The sequence below is a fragment of the Pinus tabuliformis genome, chromosome 5_2 (assembly GCF_031772625.1).
Source record: "Pinus tabuliformis cultivar Carrire ecotype Pingquan chromosome 5_2, CPIR1, whole genome shotgun sequence".
In the NCBI taxonomy this organism is placed as follows: domain Eukaryota; kingdom Viridiplantae; phylum Streptophyta; class Pinopsida; order Pinales; family Pinaceae; genus Pinus; species Pinus tabuliformis.
Genome location: NC_142306.1, coordinates 755,036,658 through 755,060,059, shown reverse-complemented (window position 1 = coordinate 755,060,059; position 23,402 = coordinate 755,036,658). Strand labels below are relative to the sequence as shown.

Sequence of the window (23,402 nt, the reverse complement as noted above, 5' to 3'; positions counted from 1 at the left end):
GAAGCCACAATATCATCCTTTGTCATATTTATGGTCCTTAGTTCATTCTTAAGACTTGCAACTTGACCAAGATTCTTGATGGTGAACAATTTGGATAAGGCTTCATACATTTCTTGAGCAGAGTCTATGTTGGAAATGTATGGGATAAGATTATCCTTTATACCATCTACCATTAGGATCATAGTCAATATTTCTAGCTCTCTAAACTTAGTTTTCCCAACATCACTTGATTCCTTTGTAGACTTCTTCACTTTTCCTTTGACAAGATCCAAGACATTGTTCTTTTTGAGGATGAGATTTATCCTCTTTTTCCATGACCTATAATTGGATGCTCCTTCTAGTTTGTTGTCTCCCTTTATTGAGTTAGACATGTTTCTTGAAGATAGTAGGCTTCTTTCTTTATATGATTCCCTTTGATATCCATAATTCAGCTTCTTGAGACTTCTTTATTCTCCTTTCAATAGATCTTCAAGCTGCCTTTTCTTTTCTTTACCTGAGCTTTGATACCATGTTAGAAAATCAAAAAGGCAAAAAAAATTTCTTATGATGATAATTACTTGTGATATTCTTATTTTCTTATTAGCTTTTTGTGTTATTTGTTTACTTTAGTTCATCAAACAATTACCAAAATCGTAACATGAAGATGAAGGACACCAGATGTAGGTGGACAGCCACGGGAAAACCCAGTCAACTCTTCCTTCAATATTTTTACGAGATAATCCAAGACTCTAGACACATACTTCCTCCAATCACCAAGTCAGCCCTTCCCTTCTTTTGCATATGATGACCTTCCACTAATATCTTCAACCTAGAGTAGCACTAGTAGTAGCAGTAACATTTCGATCAGCAGAAACTTTGATCTAGCAGCAGTAACAACTTCGACCTTGATGCAGTGGCAACTTCGACCGTAGCAACAGCTTCGACTTTAGCAGTAGCAACTTCGACCTGCAGTAGAAATTTTGATTTTTCAGTAATATCTCAGTGAATTCACATGAGTGAGAGAGATGACCCAGAAACTTAGATTTAATCCTCTTTTGCTATTCTTCTCCTTCTTGGCACTTTTTATTGCTTCCTCTTCTTAAATATCAAACTTGTTGAGTGTGTCTCCAAATGAATCGAACTACACTCTTATATAGCCTCTTGTGGAGTTCGAATTACCCTGATGTAGGCTGACTTGGTGTGGAGGAGACAAATGACTTGTTTAACTCAATGTAAATTCTTTTTACATGATTCAAAAGCCCAAGAAGGGTCTCTTTAAATGGACAATGACTCTAATGACTCAGTATAAATCCTAGAAGTCCTCAATGGAGACTTTGACCTAAAACATGATGACCCAAGCATGAAACCCATGCTTTAATAAGTCATAATAATAATAATAATAATAATTTATTTTTCTTACTTTTGATAAATACATTTCAGTATGACTCAAATACAATCACGAAGACCAAACCTAGTTACATTCTTCAACATTGTTGGAGTTAAGTATCATCTATGGATTAAAAAGGGTGTGTACCATTAAAAAATTGTATCCTAAAAGTACAATTCCAATATTGAACAAAGCCTAGAAAGAGGTTGAATGGCCATTGAATATGTCAAGGTGCAAGAGTGTTGGGATGGTATCACCATGAAAATAGTACAGAGCAATATTTTCTTCACTCTTCCCTAGTGCCTATGTTTCATCTCCACTAACCAATCTCTACATATCACGGGCAAAGAAGTGTAATAACAAGATGGATTTAAGCGCTAAATTGTTGCCAGTAGAAAAGAAAGACACCCACATAGTATTGCATCAGCTAGATGTGTGATCTCCCATGGAATTGCTTATAACGCTCGAGTGGACGAATTTGTTCCAGAACATTGCAATTAAGGCCTATCGACAATTATCAGAACTGGGTTTATATGGCCCCAAGATAGTATAGTCCGTTAAAAAATGTAACTAGGTTCAGTCTTCATAAAATGTATTTGTCAAAAGAATTTATATTATTGTTACAGTGACTTGTTAAAGCATGGGTTTCATGTTTGGGTCATCATTTTATAAGTCAAAGTCCCCATTAAGGGCTCCTAGGATTAATGTTAATTTTAGGTATGTTCTACGCTAAGAGCAAATTTACTTCAATTTTCCATATTAGCTCAATATCAATTCCAGATTAGCAATCACATTTAGTATTATAGTAAAATGCAGATAGAACATAAACATAAATCGCAAAAAACAAGCCAAGACAAGAGGACACAAGATGTGGCGACAGCCAAGGACAAACCCCAATGTGGGGAAACCCTTAATCAATTCTTCTTATGTTGTTCCATAGTTCAGCAGAGAGAGAGATAGTACATATACATCAGAAGTCAACATTTTGACTTGTCAAAATAAGAGCAAAGATCTTCACTAAGAAGATAACACATGAGGTAGCTGATGTGAATTCAGGTGAAGGCATGCTGCTTCACTATGTTGCACCCATCACAGTGTTGCACCCATCACTGAGTTGTTCTCATCACTGTGTTGCTCCCATCACTGAGTTGCACCCATCACTGAGTTGTTCTCATCACTGTGTTGCTCCCATCACTGAGCTGCACCCATCACTGTGCTACACTTCATTACACTATGTTGCACTCATCATACCGCATACAATCATCATTGTGTTGCACCATGCTGCACTATGTTGCACCATTCACACTGCACTATTGTTGCACCATTCATTCTGCACTATTGTTGCACCATTCATCATCATTATGTTGCGCCACTGTCATGTTGCACTATTGTTGCACCATTCATCATCATTATGTTGCACCACTGTCATGCTACACTATGTTGCACCATTCAAGCCATTACTACAGTATCACTGAGGTCTTCATTGTTGCTTCTTTACCATGTCAACATGATCCATTGAGACCTTCACTGTGATCTCTATGTTTTCATAGATGCACTAAGATCTCTATTATGACAGTCATTTCATTATGTCAACGAAGTCTACATTGAAGTCTTCATCATGATGACTGTATCTTATATCCTTATCATTACTGAGACAGTGATTACTATTGAATAGACCTAGTTACATTCCTTCATTATCAGATTGTTGGAGCTTTGGTACTGCTTTTTCCTTATAGACAGAGATGTGATCTATAGAACAGATCCATGATTGCTCATCCTCGTACCTAGTACTCTACAGGAATATCATGACTACATACTTGTCATGCCTTATCCATGTAATGCGAAGACTGTCATACTAAGGGTTAGGTCTCCATGAAGTTTAGACCTTACTGCAGTAACCCCATCCGAAATCTATACTTCCTTGTCCATCTGAGCATTGATTCATAGGCAGTATATCAATTTGATTTGCGTCTATATTATGCTTATGAGTTCTGGTCATGACTGCACCTAATACCCTAGCTGAGGTGCATTCAGACCCTGCATTTCCATGCGAGATCTTGAATGTGTGCTCTTTGCCTTCTTGACTGTGGCTCCCTTACCCGAGTCCTTGACTGGCTGTGGTGGCATGTGATCATGTTGCCTGCACCCAATACGAAGCCCTCCTTCCTATACAAAGCACTCCTTCTGGCACCCTATACTTGTCATCTCAGAAAATGTGATTAGGGATTGCTTCATTGACTGTAAATTAGGTCAACGTAGGATCTTCAAGAAGACCCTTTTTCTTCCACGTCTAGGGCACTTCATGGCAGTGTTAAGGCACTATTAGGCCAACGTATATCCTAGGGAACTCCCTCTAGATCTCTTCTTCACCAAACCCAAAACAAACAAAAAAGAGAGATAACAAGAAAGTGTGTATCAAAGTGACTTGAAGGCCACCTCTATTTATAATAAAACGTTGAGGATAGATGGGGGCAATTTGGTTGTTGGCTAACCTTGACGAATTGTTGCATAAAACAAATAAATTCATATCTCCATGAATACATGTCGAAATCGAATGATCTTTAGATCAATCCTACACCTCTCGACGAGAGGAATCCAAGAAAAATATATGCTTCCATAAATAAGAAGACCCACATGGATTTTGGCCTTAGTTTCCAATTTTAACACTCCCTCTCAACTAGGGAGAACTCCATCTACTAATACATCTGCCAGACTGTAGTATCTTTGCCATCAGTGCCATGCATTGCTTTGCTTTGCTCTGTTGAAATATGAAAAAGAAGAAGCGATCGAGAATGTATCATACCATCCTCTACTGACCCGAAGTTAGTCACATATAAAAGAGAGTGTCTCATACCACTCTTACTGACCTAAAGTCGGTTCCAATAAAGAGAGTGTGCCATACCACTCTTACTGATGAAAAATATTTGCTTCCATAAATAAGAAGACCCACATGGAGTTTGGCCTTAGTTTCCAATTTTAACACTCCCTCTCAACTAGGGAGAACTCCATCTGCTAATACATCTGCCAGACTTGTAGTATCTTTGCCATCAGTGCCATTCATTGCTTTGCTCTGCTCTGTTGAAATATGAAAAAGAAGAAGCGATCGAGAATGTATCATACCATCCTCTACTGACCCGAAGTTAGTCACATATAAAAGAGAGTGTCTCATACCACTCTTACTAACCTAAAGTCGGTTCCAATAAAGAGAGTGTGTCATACCACTCTTACTGATCCGAAATCAGTTCCAAATAAAGAGAGTGTATCATACCACTCTTACTGATCCAAAATCAGTTCCAAAAGAGAGTGAGTTATATCACTCTTACTGACCCGAAGTCAGTTCCAATTGATCCCAGATCAATATCATCCTAGCGAGGGAGTACGTTAGTAACACGATGCGTCCATCGGTACTACTATGCTCAATATCCTCATTTCCCTACTCATTGGCCAGATGAGAGGTACTTCCCATGAGTCCCAGACTGCATGGGTAGGATGTCTCAGCAGGGGAAGGATAAACCACTCATCCTGCCTACATGTCGCCACAAGGAATTTGGGTGAAGTTTGAACCAATCACCCTGTACACAACAAATCACTAGGGGAAGGTTGAACCACTCACCCTATGATTGTGCCTCAGCAGGAGAAGGATAAACCACTCATCCTGCCTACATAGCAGACCACTAGGGGAAGGTTGAGCCACTCACCCTATGGTTGCTCATCGCTCCAAGATGTACCCCCAAGCCCCTCGGATCTCCCAAAGCTCATTGTCCATATCATACAGGACCCATAGGAGAGAGTCTCTCCATGACTCCTAGTCGTTCTCGGAAAGTCAATAATTTGACCTTTCACAGGGACTTCGACAGAATATCGGCGGCCTGCACGTCATTCCCAATACGATGGAGCCTTCTTGCTCTTTGATGTACCATATCCCACATAAAGTGGTACCTAATGTCGATATGCTTGGAGCAATCATAGAACACGAGATTCCTCAATAATCGAATCCCCCTATAGTTGTCATGATGGTATTCAGCATGTGTCCAAACAGCGCACAGAAGAGCTTCCACAACCAGACAGCGTTACACGAGGTCATACTCGTAACTATGTATTCGGCCTCAGCGGTTCTCAAAGCAACCGACTTCTACTTCGTTCTCATCCAGGATACCAAAGCAGAACCCAAAGAGAACCAGAACCCAAAAGTGTTCTTTCGATCCTCCACACTACCTGCCTAATTAGCATCGGAATAATCATGCAGCTTCACATTTCCGGCAGTGTATCTAAGTCCATGAGAGATTGTGCCCTAAAGATATCTCAAATGATTCTTGGCACCAATCCAGTGAGGCTCAACCATATATGAGCTCAACATACTAACTGCAAAACATATATTCGGACGGGTGTTCACCAAGAACATTAATGCTAGTATGAGTTTATGAAACTTAGAGGCATTTCCCAAATCAGGTCCAGCATCACTACCACATAACTTCTTAAAGTTAGGCTTCATCGAGGTAGTCACGAGCTTGCAGTTTACCATTTCCAATCCGAAATCCAACCCCCTCTTACTTTTGCAAATGAGAGGGTCTGCACATGTTAGAAAGAGGTCGTCCTCATAAGGTGCCAGTATGAGAGGTCTATCATCCACAACCTTCAAGAAATGGTTTGGATCGGCTTCACTCCTAGTGAATCTCAGCTTCATAATATAGTTGCTTATCCTTTCATACCAAGCCCATGGAGCTTGCTTCAAGCCATAGAGGGCTTTCTTTCACCTGCATATATGAGATTCCCGATCATGAATCTCAAACCCCTCTGGTTTTCCACATCTGAGGTCTTGCTATTACATGAGGGGAATGGTCCCCTTTGTAAGATTTCCTTTGGTACATCTCGAGCATGTACCTTCATGCTCTTCTTGAATTCAAGCATCCCTGTCACCATCTGTCTCACATCGGGTAGGGCCCCACAATGAACATGGGCAGACCTTCGGTGCTATAGAATGTATGTGTCAACCGACATGGTCCCCAATGAACTTCCTGCAACTTGATACAAATTGCCAACCCTAAACCCAAGAGTAAAAGCATCTTGAAAAATTCCTTTTTCAAACACGTACATTTCCATCAATGAATGCCACCTTGAAACTTTGACTTCCATTTCTGAAATGGACACCAAGTTCCTTTTGAGATCAAGTACATAAAGAAATTCTTGCAAGTTACCCTGATCCATTTGAAGAGAAATATTCCCTGCACCCTTTCTGAGATAGGTGCCATTGTCTCCAAGAATAATCTCCATGATTGTTTCCTTCTCTATTAAATTAGAGAGAGCTTCCCTGAATTCAGTGAAGTGCCTTGAGGCACCACTATCAATTTTCCCAACGAGTCCAATGGAGAGGGCCGACCTAAGATAATACTCAGAAACAACATTTGATTCTTCATACCTGGAGTTTCTTGCTTTCCTTGAAGAGTGGGCCATTTCCTTGATGACCTGCATTCGTTTTATTCCTTTGTCATTGTACATGTCATTCCTTTAATCATTGAAGATTCCCTTGGAATGATTGTTATCATCATCAAATGATGTGTCCCTTCTATTCTGACACTCTTTCACATAATGGCCAAACTCATTGCAAGCAAGGCATCTGCCTTTCCTTCCACCCTTAGATCTGGACTTCCCACTGAAGTGACCTTTAGGTAGGCCACCAAATGCCTGCGTTGCGCCACTTTGATAATCTTCTTTGCTTCGACTTCACCATTGGTGAATTTGAAGAGGGATGAGAAACCCGTTAAGCCTTTTGACCTTGTCCAACTGTCTTCGGTGATTGCTCTTTCACTCTTGCTTGGGCTTTGTCTTCGCCTCAGCTCCGATACCAAGTTAATTTTAGGTATGTTCTATGCTAAGAGCAAATTTACTTCAATTTTCCATATTAGCTCAATATCAATTCCAGATTAGCAATCACATTTAGCATGATAGTAAAATGAAAATAGAACATAAACATAAATCACAAAAAACAAGCCAAGACAAGAGGACACAAGATGTGGCGCCAACCAGGGACAAGCCCCAATGTGGGGAAACCCTTGATCAATTCTTCTTATGTTCTTCAATAGTTCAACAGAGAGAGAGATAGTACATATACATTAGAAGTCACCATTTTGACTTGTCAAAATAAGAGCTGAGATCTTCACTAAGAAGATAACACATGAGGTAGTTGATGTGAACTCAGGTGAAGGCATACTGCTTCAACTGATTCTCCAAGGGGATTCCATCACAATGTTGCACCCATCACTCAATTTTTCTCATCACTATGTTGCTCCCATCACTGAGTTGTTCTCATCATTGTGTTGCTCCCATCACTGAGTTGTACCCATCGATGTGTTGCACTTCATTACACTATGTTGCACTCATCATACTGCATACAATCATGATTGTGTTGCACCATGCTGCACTATGTTGCACCATTCATGTTGCATTATTGTTGCACCATTCATCATCATTATGTCGCACTATGTTGCACCATTCATCATCATTATGTCGCACTATGTTGCACCATTCATTCTACACTATTGTTGCACCATTCATCATCATTATGTTGCACCATTGTCATGTTGCACTATGTTGCACCGTTCATGTTGCACTATGCTGCACCATTCATCATCATTATGTTGCACCATTGTCATGTTGCACCATTCATGCCATTACTACAGTATCACTGAGATCTTCATTGTTGCTTCTTTACCATGTCAACGCAATCCATTGAGATCTTCACTGTGATCTCTATGTTATCATAGATGCACTTATATCTCTATTATACAGTCATTTCATTATGTCAACGAAGTCTTCATTGAAGTCTTCATCATGATGATTGTATCTTATATCCTTATCATTACTGAGACAGTGATTACTACTTCTCATTGAATAGACCTAGTTGCATTCCTTCATTATCAAATTGTCGGAGCTTTGGTACTACTTTTTCTTTATATACAGAGATGTGATCTATAGAACAGATCGATGACTGCTCATCCTTGTACCTAGTACTCTACAGGAATACCATGACTGCATACTTGTCATACCTTATCCATGTAATGTGAAAACTGTCATACTAAGGGTTAGGTCTCCATGAAGTTTAGACCTTACTGCAGTAACCCCATCCGAGATTTATACTTCCTTGTCCATCTAAGCATTGATTCATAGGCAGTATATTGATCTGATCTGTGTCTATATTATGCTTATGAGTTCTGGTCATGGTTGCACCTAATACCCTAGCTGAGGTGCAGTCAAACCCTGCCTTTCCATGCGATATCTTGAATGTGTGCTCTTTGCTTTCTTGAATGTGGCTCCCTTACTCGAGTCCTTGACTGCCTGTGGTGGCATGTGATCATGTTGCCTGCACCCAATACAAAGCCCTCCTTCCTATACAAAGCACTCCTTCCTACACACTATATTTGTCATCTCAGAAAATGTGATTAGGACTTGCTTCATTGATTGTAAATTAGGACAATGTAGGATCTTCAAGAAGACCCTTTTTCTTCCACGTCTAGGGCACCTCATGGCAGCGAGCGTATATCCTAGGGCACTCCCTCTAGATCTCTTCATCAAACCCAAAACAGAATGAAGAGAGATCACAAGAGTGTGTGTATCAAAGTGACTTGAAGGCCACGTCTATTTATACTAAAACATTGAGGATAGATGGAGGCAATTTAGTTGCTAGCCAACCTTGACAAATTGTCACATAAAACAAATAAATTCATATCTCCATGAATACATGTCGAAATCGGATGATCTTTAGATCAATCCTACACCTTTCGACGAGAGGAATCCAAGAAAAATATCATCTGCCATAAATAAGAAGACTCACATGGGTTTGGACCTAGTTGCCAATTTTAACAATTAATAAAGAGTCAATAGAGTCATTGTATATTTTCTGAGACCCTTCTTGGGCTTTCAAACGATGTAAAAAGAATTATTTTTTAGTCAAAAATAAATTATGTAACCTCCACACCAAGTCGACCTCATGGAAGGCAATTCGACCTCATTAGAAGGCTATATATACAAGGCAATTCGACTTCATTTGAACATCTCACTCTCTCAAGCATAGTTCGATCTTTGGAACCTGGGAAGAAGTGCGAAGTTGAAGGGTCCAAAAAAAGTGCGAGTTTTGTCGAGGAAGGGAAGAAGAAAATCGAAATTTTGGTACCTCTCTCTCTCTCTCTCTCTCTCGTGTGGTCTGGTTTGGGAGATCGAAGTCTCCTCGTCAAAGTCAAAGTTGTTGTTGATGCTGAAAGTTGCCAAGTCGATGCTATTAAGATCGAAGTGTACTTGTTGCTAGGATCGAAAAAGGAGAGGTTGGTTTGGTGTGGAGGAGGTCTTTGTCTAGGTAGAAGAGTCTCAAGGAAAACTATTGAAGGAAGAGAATTTTACTAGGTTTTCCCCCAAATAGGGGTTTTGTCCTGGCAGAGTGCCTACATCTTGTGCTTTGTGTTTTTTTTATCTTCATGCACACATAATTTGGTAATTTCTTAATGAAAGATAATATAAAAAATCTGTAAAAGAAGCCAACATAATTCATAAGTGATTATCAAGAAAGAGAAATCCAACCCTAATCCTACTAGCATTGATTCCTCAACATGGTATCAGAGCTAAGGTCAAAGAAGATTGAAGATCGCTTCATTGGCTTAAAGCAAATGATTACTCCCTCTATGATAAGAATGGGATTCACTTCTATAGGAAGATGGATCAAGAAGATTGCCTACTACTTATTCAACAAGGTCAAAAGTCAAGGGTTCTTAGATGCGCTTACAAATGATGATAATGCATTGATCATTAACAGTGTGGCATCAGGGCATATGACAGGGGACAGTAAGCAACTACAAACTCTATCAAAGGAACCATCCTCTCATGCAGTGGAATTGGGAGACAACAAAGGATATGTTGTTAGAGGCCTGGGATCTACATCTTTGAAGTTGGAGAATGGAGCAAAACTACATCTCAACAACATACTATATGTTCTAGATTTCAAAAAAGAGTTTTCTTTCAATTTCTTGCTTAGAAGATAAAGGGGATAGAGTTGTTTTTGTTGATGGAAAGGTCTTGGTCTAGGGAAAAGATTCTAGTATTGATAAAGTTAGGGTCATTGGAGTTTGTGAAGGAAGTTTGCACAGAGTCATTACACCACCTCCACAAGCCCTAGTTCATATGGAAATATTTCCTATTGAGTTGTGGCATAGAAGATATGGTCATCTTCACTACAAAGGCATTCCTACTCTTAAACATCTAGTTCATGGCATCCCCAATATCAAAGAAGATCGTGAAGGAGTTTGCAAGGGATGCTCTTTGGGAAAACATACAAGAAAACCATTTTCAAATAGTGAAACAAGGTCTAAAGAAATATTAGACCTCATACATTATGATGTGTGTGGGCCCATGTCTGACAAATCACTTGGAGGTCATCTTTACTATGTAGCATTTATTGATGATCACTCTAGAAAGACATGACTTTATCTTCTCAAGAAAAAAGATGAAGTATTTGAGAAATTCAAGGAGTTTAGATGCAAAGTGGAAACTCTAACTGAAAGAAAGATAAAAACCTTGAGATCTGACAATGGTGGGGAATACACTTCTAAAGAATTAATTGCATATTATAAAGAAGCAAGAATTAAGGAGCTTATCGTTCCTTACTATCTCGAACAAAATGGAGTGGCCGAAAGAAAGAATAGGAGAATTGAAGAAGGTGTACAAACAATGCTACTTGATCAAGATTTGCCAAAGTTTCTATTGGGAGAAGCAATAATGACAGCAATATATATCCAAAATAGAAGTCCTCATAGAATTCTCGATAATATAACACCCAAGGAAGCATTCACAGGAAAGAAGCCGAGTGTGGACCATCTCTGAATCTTTGGTAGTCCTACATATATCCATGTTCCAAAGGACAAGTGAAAGAAGCTGGATTCTACAAGCATCAAAGGGATCTTTGTTGGATATAGTCTCTCCTCAAAGGCATATAGAATTTACATTAAGGGAGACAAATTGAAGTAAGCAAGGACGATATATTTGATGAGAATCAAGCCTACAAAAGATCGAAGGATATTCCTATTGATTTTGATGACAGGGATCTACCCATATTTGAAGAAGAAGAAGTACAACCTGAAAACCATTCTACAATTCAAGAGGAAGAAAAAGGACCAAGTAAGCCTATTCAAGTTATGGTCATACCAAGCACAAGGAAGAGGCCAAATTGGTTAAAAGCCACTCTTGAAGATGTTGAAGGGCATGGAGCAGCGAAAGGAACCTTCAGGGAAAGCAAAAGGTCAAAGAGATATTTTGGCTACGCTACATATATGATAAGACTAATTGAAGCAGAACCATTTACATTTGAAGAAGTTGCTCATCAAGAAGTATGAAAGAAAGCTATGTAGGAAGAATATCAATCCATCATGAAGAATAGGGTTTGGGAAATCGTTCCTAGACCTAGTGACAAATAGGTTGTCATCTCAAAATGGATCTACAAGATCAAACACGTTGTTGATGGAAGTATAGATAAATACAAGGCCATATTTGTTGCAAGAGGTTTCTCTCAAAAGGAAGGCAGAGATTATGAAGAAACCTTTGCACCCACTGCAAGGTATACTGCTATTAGATCTTTGGTTTCGTTGGCTGCTAAAATGGGATGGAACATCCATCAAATGGACGTGAAGAAATGGGACCATCGATTAGGAAGTATATATTGAGCAACCCGAAGGCTTTGAAGAAAATAATAGGAACACTCATGTTTGTAGACTCAAGAAGGCCCCATATGGTTTGAAGCAAGCTCCTAGGGCATGGTAGGCAAGAATAGATGCATACCTTCTAAGAATTGGGTTCGTGAAGAGTTTCGTTGATCCTAATATCTACATCAAGGTTTTGAATAATGAGCCAGCCATTATTCTATTGTATGTGGATGCTCTATTCATCACAGGTGTGGAGAGAAGAATACAAGAATGTAAGAAGATGTTGGCAGCCCAATTTGAGATGAAGGATCTAGGATTGATGCACTATTACCTAGGTAATGAAGTATGGCAAAATCCTGGGGAGATATTTGGGGCAAGGAAAGTACATAAAAAAGTTGTTACAGAAATTTGGGATGATGGATTCCAAGCCCATGACTACTCCTATGATCACCAATCTCAAGAAGTTGAGGAACTCTAACTCAAGTGTTGCGGATCCTACCTCCTATCGTCAATTGGTATGGTTCTCTGATGTATCTGCTAAATATTAGGTCTGATATATGTTTTGTTGTGAACATACTTAGTTAGTTTCAAAAGGAGCCTCGTCATGATCACTGGATAGCTTCCAAGCATATATTGAGATATCTTCGTGGTACGATACATCACTGCCTAAAGTACAATAGCAAGGAAGTCAAGTTGATTGGCTTCACAGATTCAAATTGGGGTGGCAATGAAACCGATGGAAGGAGCACTACCTGAGGATGATTTAGTTTGGGATATGCCATGATCTCATGGATGATTAGAAAGCAAGATCTCATTGCCTTGAGTAGTATTGAAGCAGAGTAAGTGGTTGCATGTGAAGTAGGAAAGGAGGTTGTATGGTTGTGGAAGCTTCTGACAGATTTGTTCAAGAAGCCTCTAGATCCTACTATGATTAATTGTGATAATCAAAGTTGTATCAAGATGTTTGGAGATCTTGTGTTTCATGCTAGGACGAAGCATATCAACAATAAGTTCCACTATATTAGGAACTTGGTGCAGCATGGGATCGTGAAGCTAGAATATGCCCTGGCAGACAATCAGATAGTTGATATACTAACAAAGTCTCTTCTTAATAAGAAGTTTGAGTATCTTAGAGGCATGCTTGTTCTAGTTGATATTGTTGAATTTGTTGACGATGATAAAAGTTTGGAAGAGATTTGTTGAGGCCTTGTGTGTGAGACACATTGCCTGGGAGGACATATGGCCGACATTATGAGTTGATGTATGGGTCCCTAAGTAGGGAGGGTGGTGTTGGTCATGGGGCTCTAACCTCAGATACGCACCAAGATCCATGTTGAAGTTTCTAAGTCTACCAGTTAGAAACCCTCCATGCACTTTACTAATTTATTCCTACCTACTTGTTCCGTTACTTAACAAGTTATTTACAATGTAAATACTGAAAATAAACACTAGTGCATGCTCAACATATTACAAATCATCAACTAAAGGAAACAGAAACAATCACACCAAATGACACCGTTATTTTTGGACTAATGTCCCCGGAAAAACCCAATGCGAGAAAACCGGTGCAGCTATCTGAGGGTTTTCTTTTTAAGCAATTTCATAGTACAATCTGGGTGCCAAATCCGGCTTACCCAACAAAGAAATTTCGTGGCAGTAGTACCTCTCAGTCTGAGACAAATGTCCCAACTGAAACCCCGGATAAACCCTCCGGCAGCTCCTCGGCTCCAATCTGCCCCAGAAACCCCAGCGTCCACCTTTCTGCACTGTGTCAACCCCTCTCTGCCCAGCACTGGCCCTGCGTCACCCTGAATGGATCTGCATCAGCCTTAGGAGGCCCTGCGTCAACCTTCTAGCCCTCTACATCAGCAACGCTAGCCTCTCTAAAGCTCTGCGCAGCTCCCAGTTACCTCTGCATGGCCCTGCGTGAGCCCTGGCTGCTACTGCGTCACTCTCTCTAGTTCTTATGTTGCTCTCCCAGCACTATCTCTGTCTCTTTGTACTCAATGCCCCTCAGCTGCAACTCCGATCACTGATTCTATCCCTCTTAGCAAACCCCGCTCTAGAGAATAGAATGACTGATCACTTTGGTGTCCTCTCCAAGTGACCCTCAAGCCTCCTCTTATACTTTTCTCGTTGACATACAAACGGTCGAGACTAAGTCCCTAATCAACGACTAAGATTAGATCTGGCTTGATCCATGTCTTTTGGACTATTCTAACATAGTTTCATATTAATTCCCATTAATATTTTAATTTCCCTAAGTTTAGACTTAGGGACTCCATTAAAAATATTAATTATTTTAATATCTCCTGAATTGTTTAAAATCTGCCCAAACCCTTTCTGGGTATTGGAGATCTCATGTGCCCCAACCTCTCCACCAAATTTTGTGGCTAGAGCACATCTAATGCTACCCCAAATCAACATTCCCCCTTAGCGAGGAGTGTGCTCTAGTAATACTCCTCACTGAGTATCACCCTGATCATCCAGCATCAGTCCCTGTGTTGATGTTGGGCCTACTACCCACCATCCTCTGCACTGTTGTATCATGTACTGTTGCCTATGGTTCTGCCACTGCCACTGTTGCATTTGTACGACAGCTCCCTCTGCATCCGTGCTGTCGTTGGTCCTTTCTCCCAGCACTGCATCCGCACTGCACCTCCTCTCATCATGATGCATCGTGCTGCCCACTGCTGCACTACAACTCAGTTACTAAGAAGTAAGTAACTGATCTCCCAACTCTGACCTCTCTGTTGGGCTAGAGACCCTCATGATGTTGAAGCTACCTCTACCACTGACAAGTGCTCCCTTTCTGACCTCTGCGCTGCTGCAACAACTCCCTGCATCTCGCACCGTTGCACACCTCTTTGTGCCATCCTGCACTGGTGCAACACTCACATGTCTCTCGCACTGCTGCAACCTGCTAGCCTCGCGCTGTCTCGAGACTCCTACACTGTAGCTCTCTCTATCGCTTCATCTGCATCTGTCTCTACCCACATCAACCAGTCTTGCTACACCTCTTCGGGGCTCCCGTAGCAAGGTCTAATCCAAGAGGCTGGGTACCTTGAGGATCCTACCCCTCATCGCCTGTAGTCCACCTGACTACAGCTCGATGTCTCCCCACTTTTTCTGAAATGGAACATGAGCACTCATGGCACACAGAACAGAAAGCATCCTGGCCTTCCAGATGACAAAATTGGATGCCTCATCCAACCTGTCCTGATCCCTCAGCCCATTCATGGCCACCTCTCTGCTCTTCTTGTTGACTCCTCCGAGTCTCTCTACTTCCCGCCTGGAAGTTCTCTGTTCAACTCCTGCTGAGTCTACTTCCCGTCTAGAAGTTCTCTGTTCGACCCCTACTGAGTCTCTCTACTTCTTGCCTGGAAGTTCTCGGTTTGACTCTTGCTGAGTCTCATCACTTCCCGTCTGGAAGTTCTCGGTACAACTCCTGCTGAGTCTCTCTACTTCCCGTCTGGAAGTTCTCGTTTCGACCCCTGTTGAGTCTCTCTACTTCCCGTATGGAAGTTCTCTTCTGGACTCCCTCTAAGGCCCGATTTCCCACCTGGAAATCCTTCTACCAACGTCGAGATGCCCCCTACTGTGATCATATGTGCAACCGCACCATTGATCCGGGTTTCTCGGCTAGAAACCCTCGGCAGCAACTCCCTCCTCTTACCTTGCCCTGTCAGGTACTGTTCTGACTACAGTACCTCACCAGCTCCACTCGTCAACGTTCCCACAGCCTTCTAAACCCCAGCAACATGAAGGTGAGAGCTCCTAGGCTCTGCACAATCCTGGCACCAGCAACCCGGCCTCCTCAGCCGACTGCGTCAGCCCTCCTAGTTTTTGTGTGGCTCTGCTTGGGGCTCCCTTTCCCTTCCTTAGCCTTTGCGCTGCCTCTTCTTGGCTCACCTTTGATGACGCAAGTACTGCGTCACCCTTCTCTTGTTGCTGCTCTGCTAGAAACAGCTTATGTCACCTCAGGACAACTGTTTTCTGCTGTTATTGCTCCACTCGGCTGATGTCCTCAGTTCTCCTGTGATCTGCAATCATGTTCCAATACCATGTTGAAGTTTCTAAGTCTACCAGTTAGAAACACTCCATGCACTTTATTGGCTTATTCCTACCTACTTGTTCCGTTACTTAACAAGTTATTTACAATGTAAATACTAAAAATAAACACTAGTGCACGCTCAACATATTACAGATCATCAACTGAAGGAAACAGAAACAATCACACCAAATGACACTGTTATTTTTTTAACAGTGTCCCTTAAAAAACCCAATGCGAGAACACTGGTGCAGCTATCTGAAGGTTTTCTTATTAAGCAATTTCAAAGTACAATCTGGATGCCAAATCCGGCTTACCCAACAGAGAATTTCCTTGGCAATAGTACCTCTCAGTCTGAGACAAATGTCCTAGTTGAAACCCTGGATAAACCCTTTGGCAGCTCCTCAGCTCCAATCTGCCCCAGACACCCCAGCGTCTGCCTTTCTGGACTGCGTCAGCCCCTCTCTGCCCAGCGTTGGCCCTATGTCACCCTGAATGGGTCTGCGTCGGCCTTAGGAGGACCTGCGTCAACTTCCTGGCCCTCTGCATCAGCAACACTGGCATCTCTAAAGCTCTGCGCAACTCCCAGCTACCTCTACGTAGCCCTGCATGAGCCCTGGCTACTACTGCGTCACTCTCTCTAGCTCCTGCGCTGCTCTCCCCACACTATCTCTGCCTCTCTGTCTCTCTGTACTCAATGCCCCTCAGCTGTAACTCTAATCATTGATTCTATCTCTCTTAGCAAACCCCGCTCTAGAGAATAGAATGATTGATCACTCTGGTGTCCTCTCCAAGTGACCCTCAAGCCTCATCTTATACTTTTCTCGTTGACATATCAACAGCCGAGATTAAGTCCCTAATCAACCGCTAAGATTAGATCTGGCTTGATCCATGTCTTTTGGACCATTTTCACACAGTTTCATATTAATTCACATTAATATTTTAATTTCCCTAAGTTTAGACTTAGGGACTCCATTAAAAATATTAATTATTTTAATATCTTCTAAACTGTTTAGAATTTGCCCAAACCCTTTCTGGGTATTGGAGATCTCATGTGCCCCAACCTCTCCACCAAATTTTGTGGGTAGAACACATCTGATGCTACCCCAAATCAACAATCCATGGGTTGATGGTTAGCAAGTAAGCCTGATGGTACCTAGAAACGCTGAAAGCTTTAGTCCATCTTAGTCCCACTTGGATAGATTCCCCTGGTCAGGAATCTAGTCCATGGCATTGCGGTGCCTAGACTGTTGAGAGACCTTGGATAGATTACCCTGGTCAGGGATCTAGTCCATGGCATTGTGGTGCCTAAACTCTTCATAGTTTATATAGTTGAGATCTTTCGTATGAATACCTCCCTAGTTAAGAGGGAGTGTTGAAAAATATAACTAAGTTCGTTCTTCATAAAATGTATTTGTTAAAAGAATTTATATTATTGTTACAATGACTTATTAAAGCATGGGTTTCATGCTTGGGTCATCATTTTATTAGTCAAAGTCCCCATTGAGGACTCCTAGGGTCAATAAAGAGTCAATATAATCATTGTCTATTTTATGAGACCCTTCTTGGGCTTTCAAAGGATGTAAAAAGAATTAAGTTTTAGGCAAAAATAAATTATGTAACCTCCACACCAAGTCGGCCTCATAAAGATCAAGCCGGCCTCAAGGAAGGCAATTCAACCTCATTAGAAGGCTATATATACAAGGCAGTTGGACTTCATTTGAGCATCTCACTCTCTCAAGCATAATTCGATCTTTGGAAGCTGGAAGCTAGGAAGACGTGCGAAGTTGAAGGGTCCAAAAGAAGTGTGAGTTTGATCAAGGAGGAAGGGAAGAAGAAAATCAAAATTTTGGTACCTCTCTCTCTCTCTCGTGTGGGTTGGTTTGGGAGATCGAAGTCTCCTAGTCAAGGTCGAAGTTGTTGCTAATGTCGGAAGCTACCAAGTCGAAGTTGTTAAGGTCGAAGTGTTGTTGCTACTAGGTCGAAGGTTGGATCGAAGAAGGAGAGGTTGGTTTGGTGTGGAGGAGGTCTTTGTCTAGGTAGAAGAGTCTCAAAGAAAACTATTGCAAAAAGAGATTTTCCTTGGGTTTTCTCCTAGATAGGGGTTTTGCCCTGGCAGAGTGCCTACATCTTGTGTCTTGTGTTTTTGTGATCTTCATGGACACATAATTTGGTAATTGCTTGATGAAAGATAATATAACAAATAAGTAAAAGAAGCCAACATACTTCACAAGTAATTATCAAGAAAGAGAAATCCAACCCTAATCCTACTAGCATTGATTTCTCAACATAGTCAGCGAGAACTTTTCTTTCGTGACTACCATATGGCTCCAGGCTAGTACAGTCATCAAGCACTTTTCCTTAAGACAAACATATAAGATCTTTTAATATGATCAAACACACAAACTTCCTTTGACATAACCTTTCCTTACTCCTTCCTTTGACATAACCTTTCCTTACTCCTGGTTTTTGTAAATGTACACATAATTAATATGATCAAATACAGAAAATTCCTTTAAAATAACTTCTCCTTTTCTCCTGGTATTTGTATATGTTTATGCATTTTTGTGGGGCAGTACGGAGTACATTTTATTAGCTTTATCACCTAAACATGTCCTCCATGGGGTTTGAACAAGGACCTCCACCAAGAGGACCAATGTCTTTCACCAGTTCACCTGACCAATTACCCCTTTGTTTTCAAATCTTTTAAACCCTTGTAATTCACTACATACCCATTGGACATCTTGGACAATGAGGGTAAAAATCATCCTGTGGGGGCTGAGGAATATCTGGTGGAAAACTTTTATACATAGGTAGCAAGGATTATAACACGTTACTAGTTTCACCACACTCAACAGCAGAACATCTTCAACCCTCACCGTTACCGTCATTTAGGAAAAGTGAGTGGGCTGGTAACACAACTCCATAATGCAGTCAAACAAATTTTGTAGATGGGCAGATTACCCACTGAATTCTGAGTTAATGATTCATTATAACTCAAAGGTAGCTCCATTCCTGTCTTCTCATTAGAATTTATTCCAGAGGTACCTGAAACATCATTCAATGTTGTGGGAATTCCAAACAACAGACATTGTGACTTACTGTGTTTTAAAAAAGGGAGAAAAGCTAGTCGTTTGGATATCTCAGCTTTGCTATGGAAGCCAGTAATGTTAATGTTAGTTGGTAGAATGTACAAGCATTAGTGGGCTCACTCTGTATGGTGCATGCATTATTTGAATCATTGGCAATGACTTTGTTTGTTGTTTGCTTGGAATATTGCCTTTAACCCTTTTGTCGATTCCCTATGACTAGACAAGGAGTTTTCATGTGTGTTAAGGATGCTTTCTGGACCAATCATGAAAATTTTATAGACAGCAGCAACAGCCCTTCCAGGATTTGACTATAATGGATTAATTCACAGATCTTCATACAGGCATTTAGAGCTTCTTGGAGACACAATTATTCCCCTGAATCAGCTTATCAATCTGTAGGTGTTAAAGGTGGCACCTTCATCACTATTGGCCTTCTAAGATATGAGCTTAAAACATCATCCCATGTACTTGACAGGGATAGTAAAGCTGCAAATAGCATGCGGCGCACCTTTTCAGATGCACTTATCGAATGATACATACGTTTTGGTTTAAATTGGTTTCAGTCTAATGTGTTTGCTGAACTTAGCATGTATTTTTCTCTCTGCTGATTTCTGAAAGGGATAAGTTAACACCACTTATTTTGTAGTATTTTTCTAGTTTAATACACTTAATTTTGCAGCACAATATATCCACAGAATATCAAATCTGATAAGATCAGAATTGCTCATAGCCACTTTCTCTGATAGTATACAACTTAAAGGCACCCCCTCTTGAGGCATGAAATATGCAAGATTCGCTTTCATAGGATAGTCTAAAAATTTAAAATCCATTTCAGCATAATATATATGCATAATATATGTTTTAATTGGTCCGATACATAGAAATTTATGAAGGTCAAAATTATTTTTTAACCACTTGGATCAACCATATAGTCATAAAGTGTCTGTAGGGTTCAATCCCATACAACCTCTTGACTGACATCCTGTACACCAAATATATTACTCTTGCTACCTTATTATAAAAGTTGTCAGAGGGTCTAACTTCCATAAAAAATTCACAATGGTAAGACTCAGTAACATCTACATCAATCTTGTCTTGAGTCCTAACCGATGAATGCTGATCTTGAAAGGCTGTTCTCCATCCACTGGAGGAATCCTCCTTGGAAATAGTACTGAAGCTGCCACACGCATTTTTGTGTATTCCCCAATTTGCAATACATGTTCATCAAACTCTAGAGCTGAAATCCCAACCAAATCAGTAGTATTTAATTGCTTCTTAGAAGCAAACAAAGGAACTTAACATGGATGCAGAAACACAAGCATAGCAAAAAATTGATGTTTTCTTAATTCTCACATAAACTCATCCTATATTAGCACAATTTAGTCTTACCTGACCTCTTCTCAGGTAAGGTTCTTTTTAACTTTGCTAGAAAGGTTAGGCTTGAAAGGCCTTACTGAGCACTTAAAACATTTTGATGCTAAGTTAAACTCTAATACAGACAAAAAAAATTGAAAGAAGTTCTTATTGAGTAAGAACTCAATACCAACCTCCTGGAGTAAGGTGAAACCCTGTCCCCGGTTGACTGCAAAAATTCAGCGTCAAATAAGCTGATGGTGATTCCCAAATATTTTCTAGATTGGTGAGAGGGATCCTGAACATGAGAAATTAAGAAGGGATTGCATCAAAGAAGCCATATTGCCCTGTTTCATCCATAGCATGCTACCACTGATGTTTCATATTGGTTAAAGTCATTTGGTTCATCAATCTCAACATAGAATAAACATAATCATTGCAATACTCTCAAGAAACAAAAGATGATGCAGAGACTGCCAAATCAAGCACTGGAAAACAATACACACAAGGCATGACTTGGCAGATCTTGAAGCTGGAAAAGACCAATTTTGACATCAATCCCTATGCTAATATTGTTAATTTGGCAGCTCAGTGACAAATTCCAATCATGGGACTAGATTCTTCTTTCTGAGAGGACCAATTTTGACCTTTGAAGCACTTGATTCGGACATGGGAAAGTGTATTTTTGAAGTGAAGCCCAAAGTTGCACACTTTGTCAAGGTCGGCCTAAGGAAAAATTAGCCCTCCTCCAACACATAAATACAAGTGATCTCAAGCTCATTTGGACACATCACAACAACATCTCTTCTTCTCTCTCTTGTTTGGATTGGTTTGAATAGGTCTGAAGCAGCTCTCTCTCCACATGTGCGAGTTTCTCCTTGGGCATCTTTGACTTCTCTCTTTGGCATCTTTGACATTTGGTGATTGGGCATTTGGTTCAGCTTGGTTTTCTTGGATTTTGGATCTGATTAAGGAAGCCGAATTCAGTGAGGAAGGACGAAACTCTAAAGCAGCTAGACCACCTTTAACCTGCATTGACTTTTTCTCCAGTTGAAGTTTGACCAGTGTTGACCAAGGGTCAAAAGGAGCCTTTTGACTTTGATTTTTCTTGCCGGTCTGTCCCATCAGGCCACATTTTTTAGCACTAAAATCGGGGCATTTTGTGGAGTTTGACTGCTGTTGACCATAGGTTTGACCACATAACTTAGCTGTACATTTTCTCTCTCCATTGACCAAATTTGACCAAAGTTTTTGGAGCTATTTTGACTGATCTTTGACCAACAAAAGAGGCAGCATTGACTGGGAATTGACCGAATTAAATTGGAGCAGATTTGACCATGATTTGACTGCTGTTGACTTGACTGGTTAGAGCAGTCATCTGCTGTTGCCTATTTTGCAGATTTGACAGTTGACCAGATTTGACTCTTCCTCATCATTTTGACAATGGTATATTGACTTGACAATTAAATTGATTGGATATTGGCTAGTAAAAGCTTGACTTTGACAACTCTTGGATGTTGTACTCTCTCTGATGAACATCTGAAGACAATCTAATAGAAGAAGATTTGCAAAGGGTTTTTCCCTGGTCACTGACCAAATATTGTGCCTCTTGTCTCTTGGTTGTCTTTCATTGTGCACTTGTATAATTGTTCTATCTACTATTGCTCTAGTGTCATTGGTTAATTGAAGAATAAAGTGGATGCTATTGGATATTGTTGAAGTAATAGTTGCAACATAGAACAATTGATAAAAAATTCACAAATATCATTCTCCTCGTAAACAATATACACAGTCTGACTTGAAGGATCTTGAAGAAGGAAAAGACCTTTTTTCATATTAATCTATTTGTTGATATCTTTCTTCTTATACATCTTCCAGATGAGAACATTTCAGTTAACATGGTATGATGAAAAAGTTTCAGCTAACGTGGTATAATTCTGACAATAAGGGATCACCTCAACATTGCACATCTGCATGGAAAGCACACAATTATCTTTTTAAATCCAATATTTTTCAGTTAATATATGCAGCATTCCAACAAAGCAATGAAAAAATAGCAAATTCGGCCAAATGAAATCTGTAAGCAGCCAATCCAGACCTCCCAAACCACAGTGAGAATGTGAGTGTATAATAACCAAGTTACAGTAGAACCATGAGCTTCACTAGCTTGGAATCAAGGGTAAAGAGATTTTTTCATTAAATAAAGATAGTCTCAAAAATTGCATGTTTGTGAATCTCTTCTCACCAATGATAGCAGAAAAGAATGGAATTAGCTGTCTTTTCTTATAATGGGAAAGGTTAGAATTTGAGCTGTCCTGAAATAAGGTATGCACCATCTTATTTCAGAAATTTGGCTTGAAACATAAAAAATATTCTTATTGGAAATGACACTTTCAGAGATGGATATATTATTTTATGTCGACAAGATATAGGAAGTGTTGAAAATTGACAGCTATGGGATGAATTTCCTTGAATAAAATTTCATTTCCGACCTTTTTAAAGTGACTTTCTAAAAATAGAAAATCATGTCTATCCTTGCAACCATGACTTTCCAAAAATAATAAATCATTTTCCATCAATTCATAATCATATATATACAATGGAAAATCACTTAACTTGTCCTTAATCAATCTCAGTTGTTTAAATTTTAATTTAATCATCAATATTATTATTATTATTATTATTATTACAATTATCCTCTTTATGATATTATTATATTAATATTAAAAATAAATTCAAGTCTCTCAATCATGTCATATGTAACTCCCCTCAATTAATGCATATGTTACTCTCTCTCTCTCTTAATCAATTCATTCCTCTCCCTTTAATGTTGTTTCGCACTTCTTACACTCTCTTACACA

At 40.0% G+C, this 23,402-nt stretch overlaps 1 protein-coding gene across 1 annotated transcript in view; it reads right to left on the bottom strand.

The window, feature by feature from the left end:
* Positions 1 to 19,934: 19,934 nt before the first annotated feature.
* The window catches only part of LOC149161451 (uncharacterized), a 108,723-nt gene continuing 105,255 nt past the window's right edge, over positions 19,935 to 23,402 (bottom strand). The window contains exons 3-4 of the mRNA XM_089436997.1: positions 20,736 to 20,839; positions 19,935 to 20,425 (exon numbers count right to left, since the gene is read on the bottom strand). Of these exons, the coding sequence (XP_089293123.1) occupies positions 20,268 to 20,425; positions 20,736 to 20,839 (262 nt within the window). The 3' untranslated portion in view covers positions 19,935 to 20,267. The remainder of the gene's footprint in view (positions 20,426 to 20,735; positions 20,840 to 23,402) is intronic.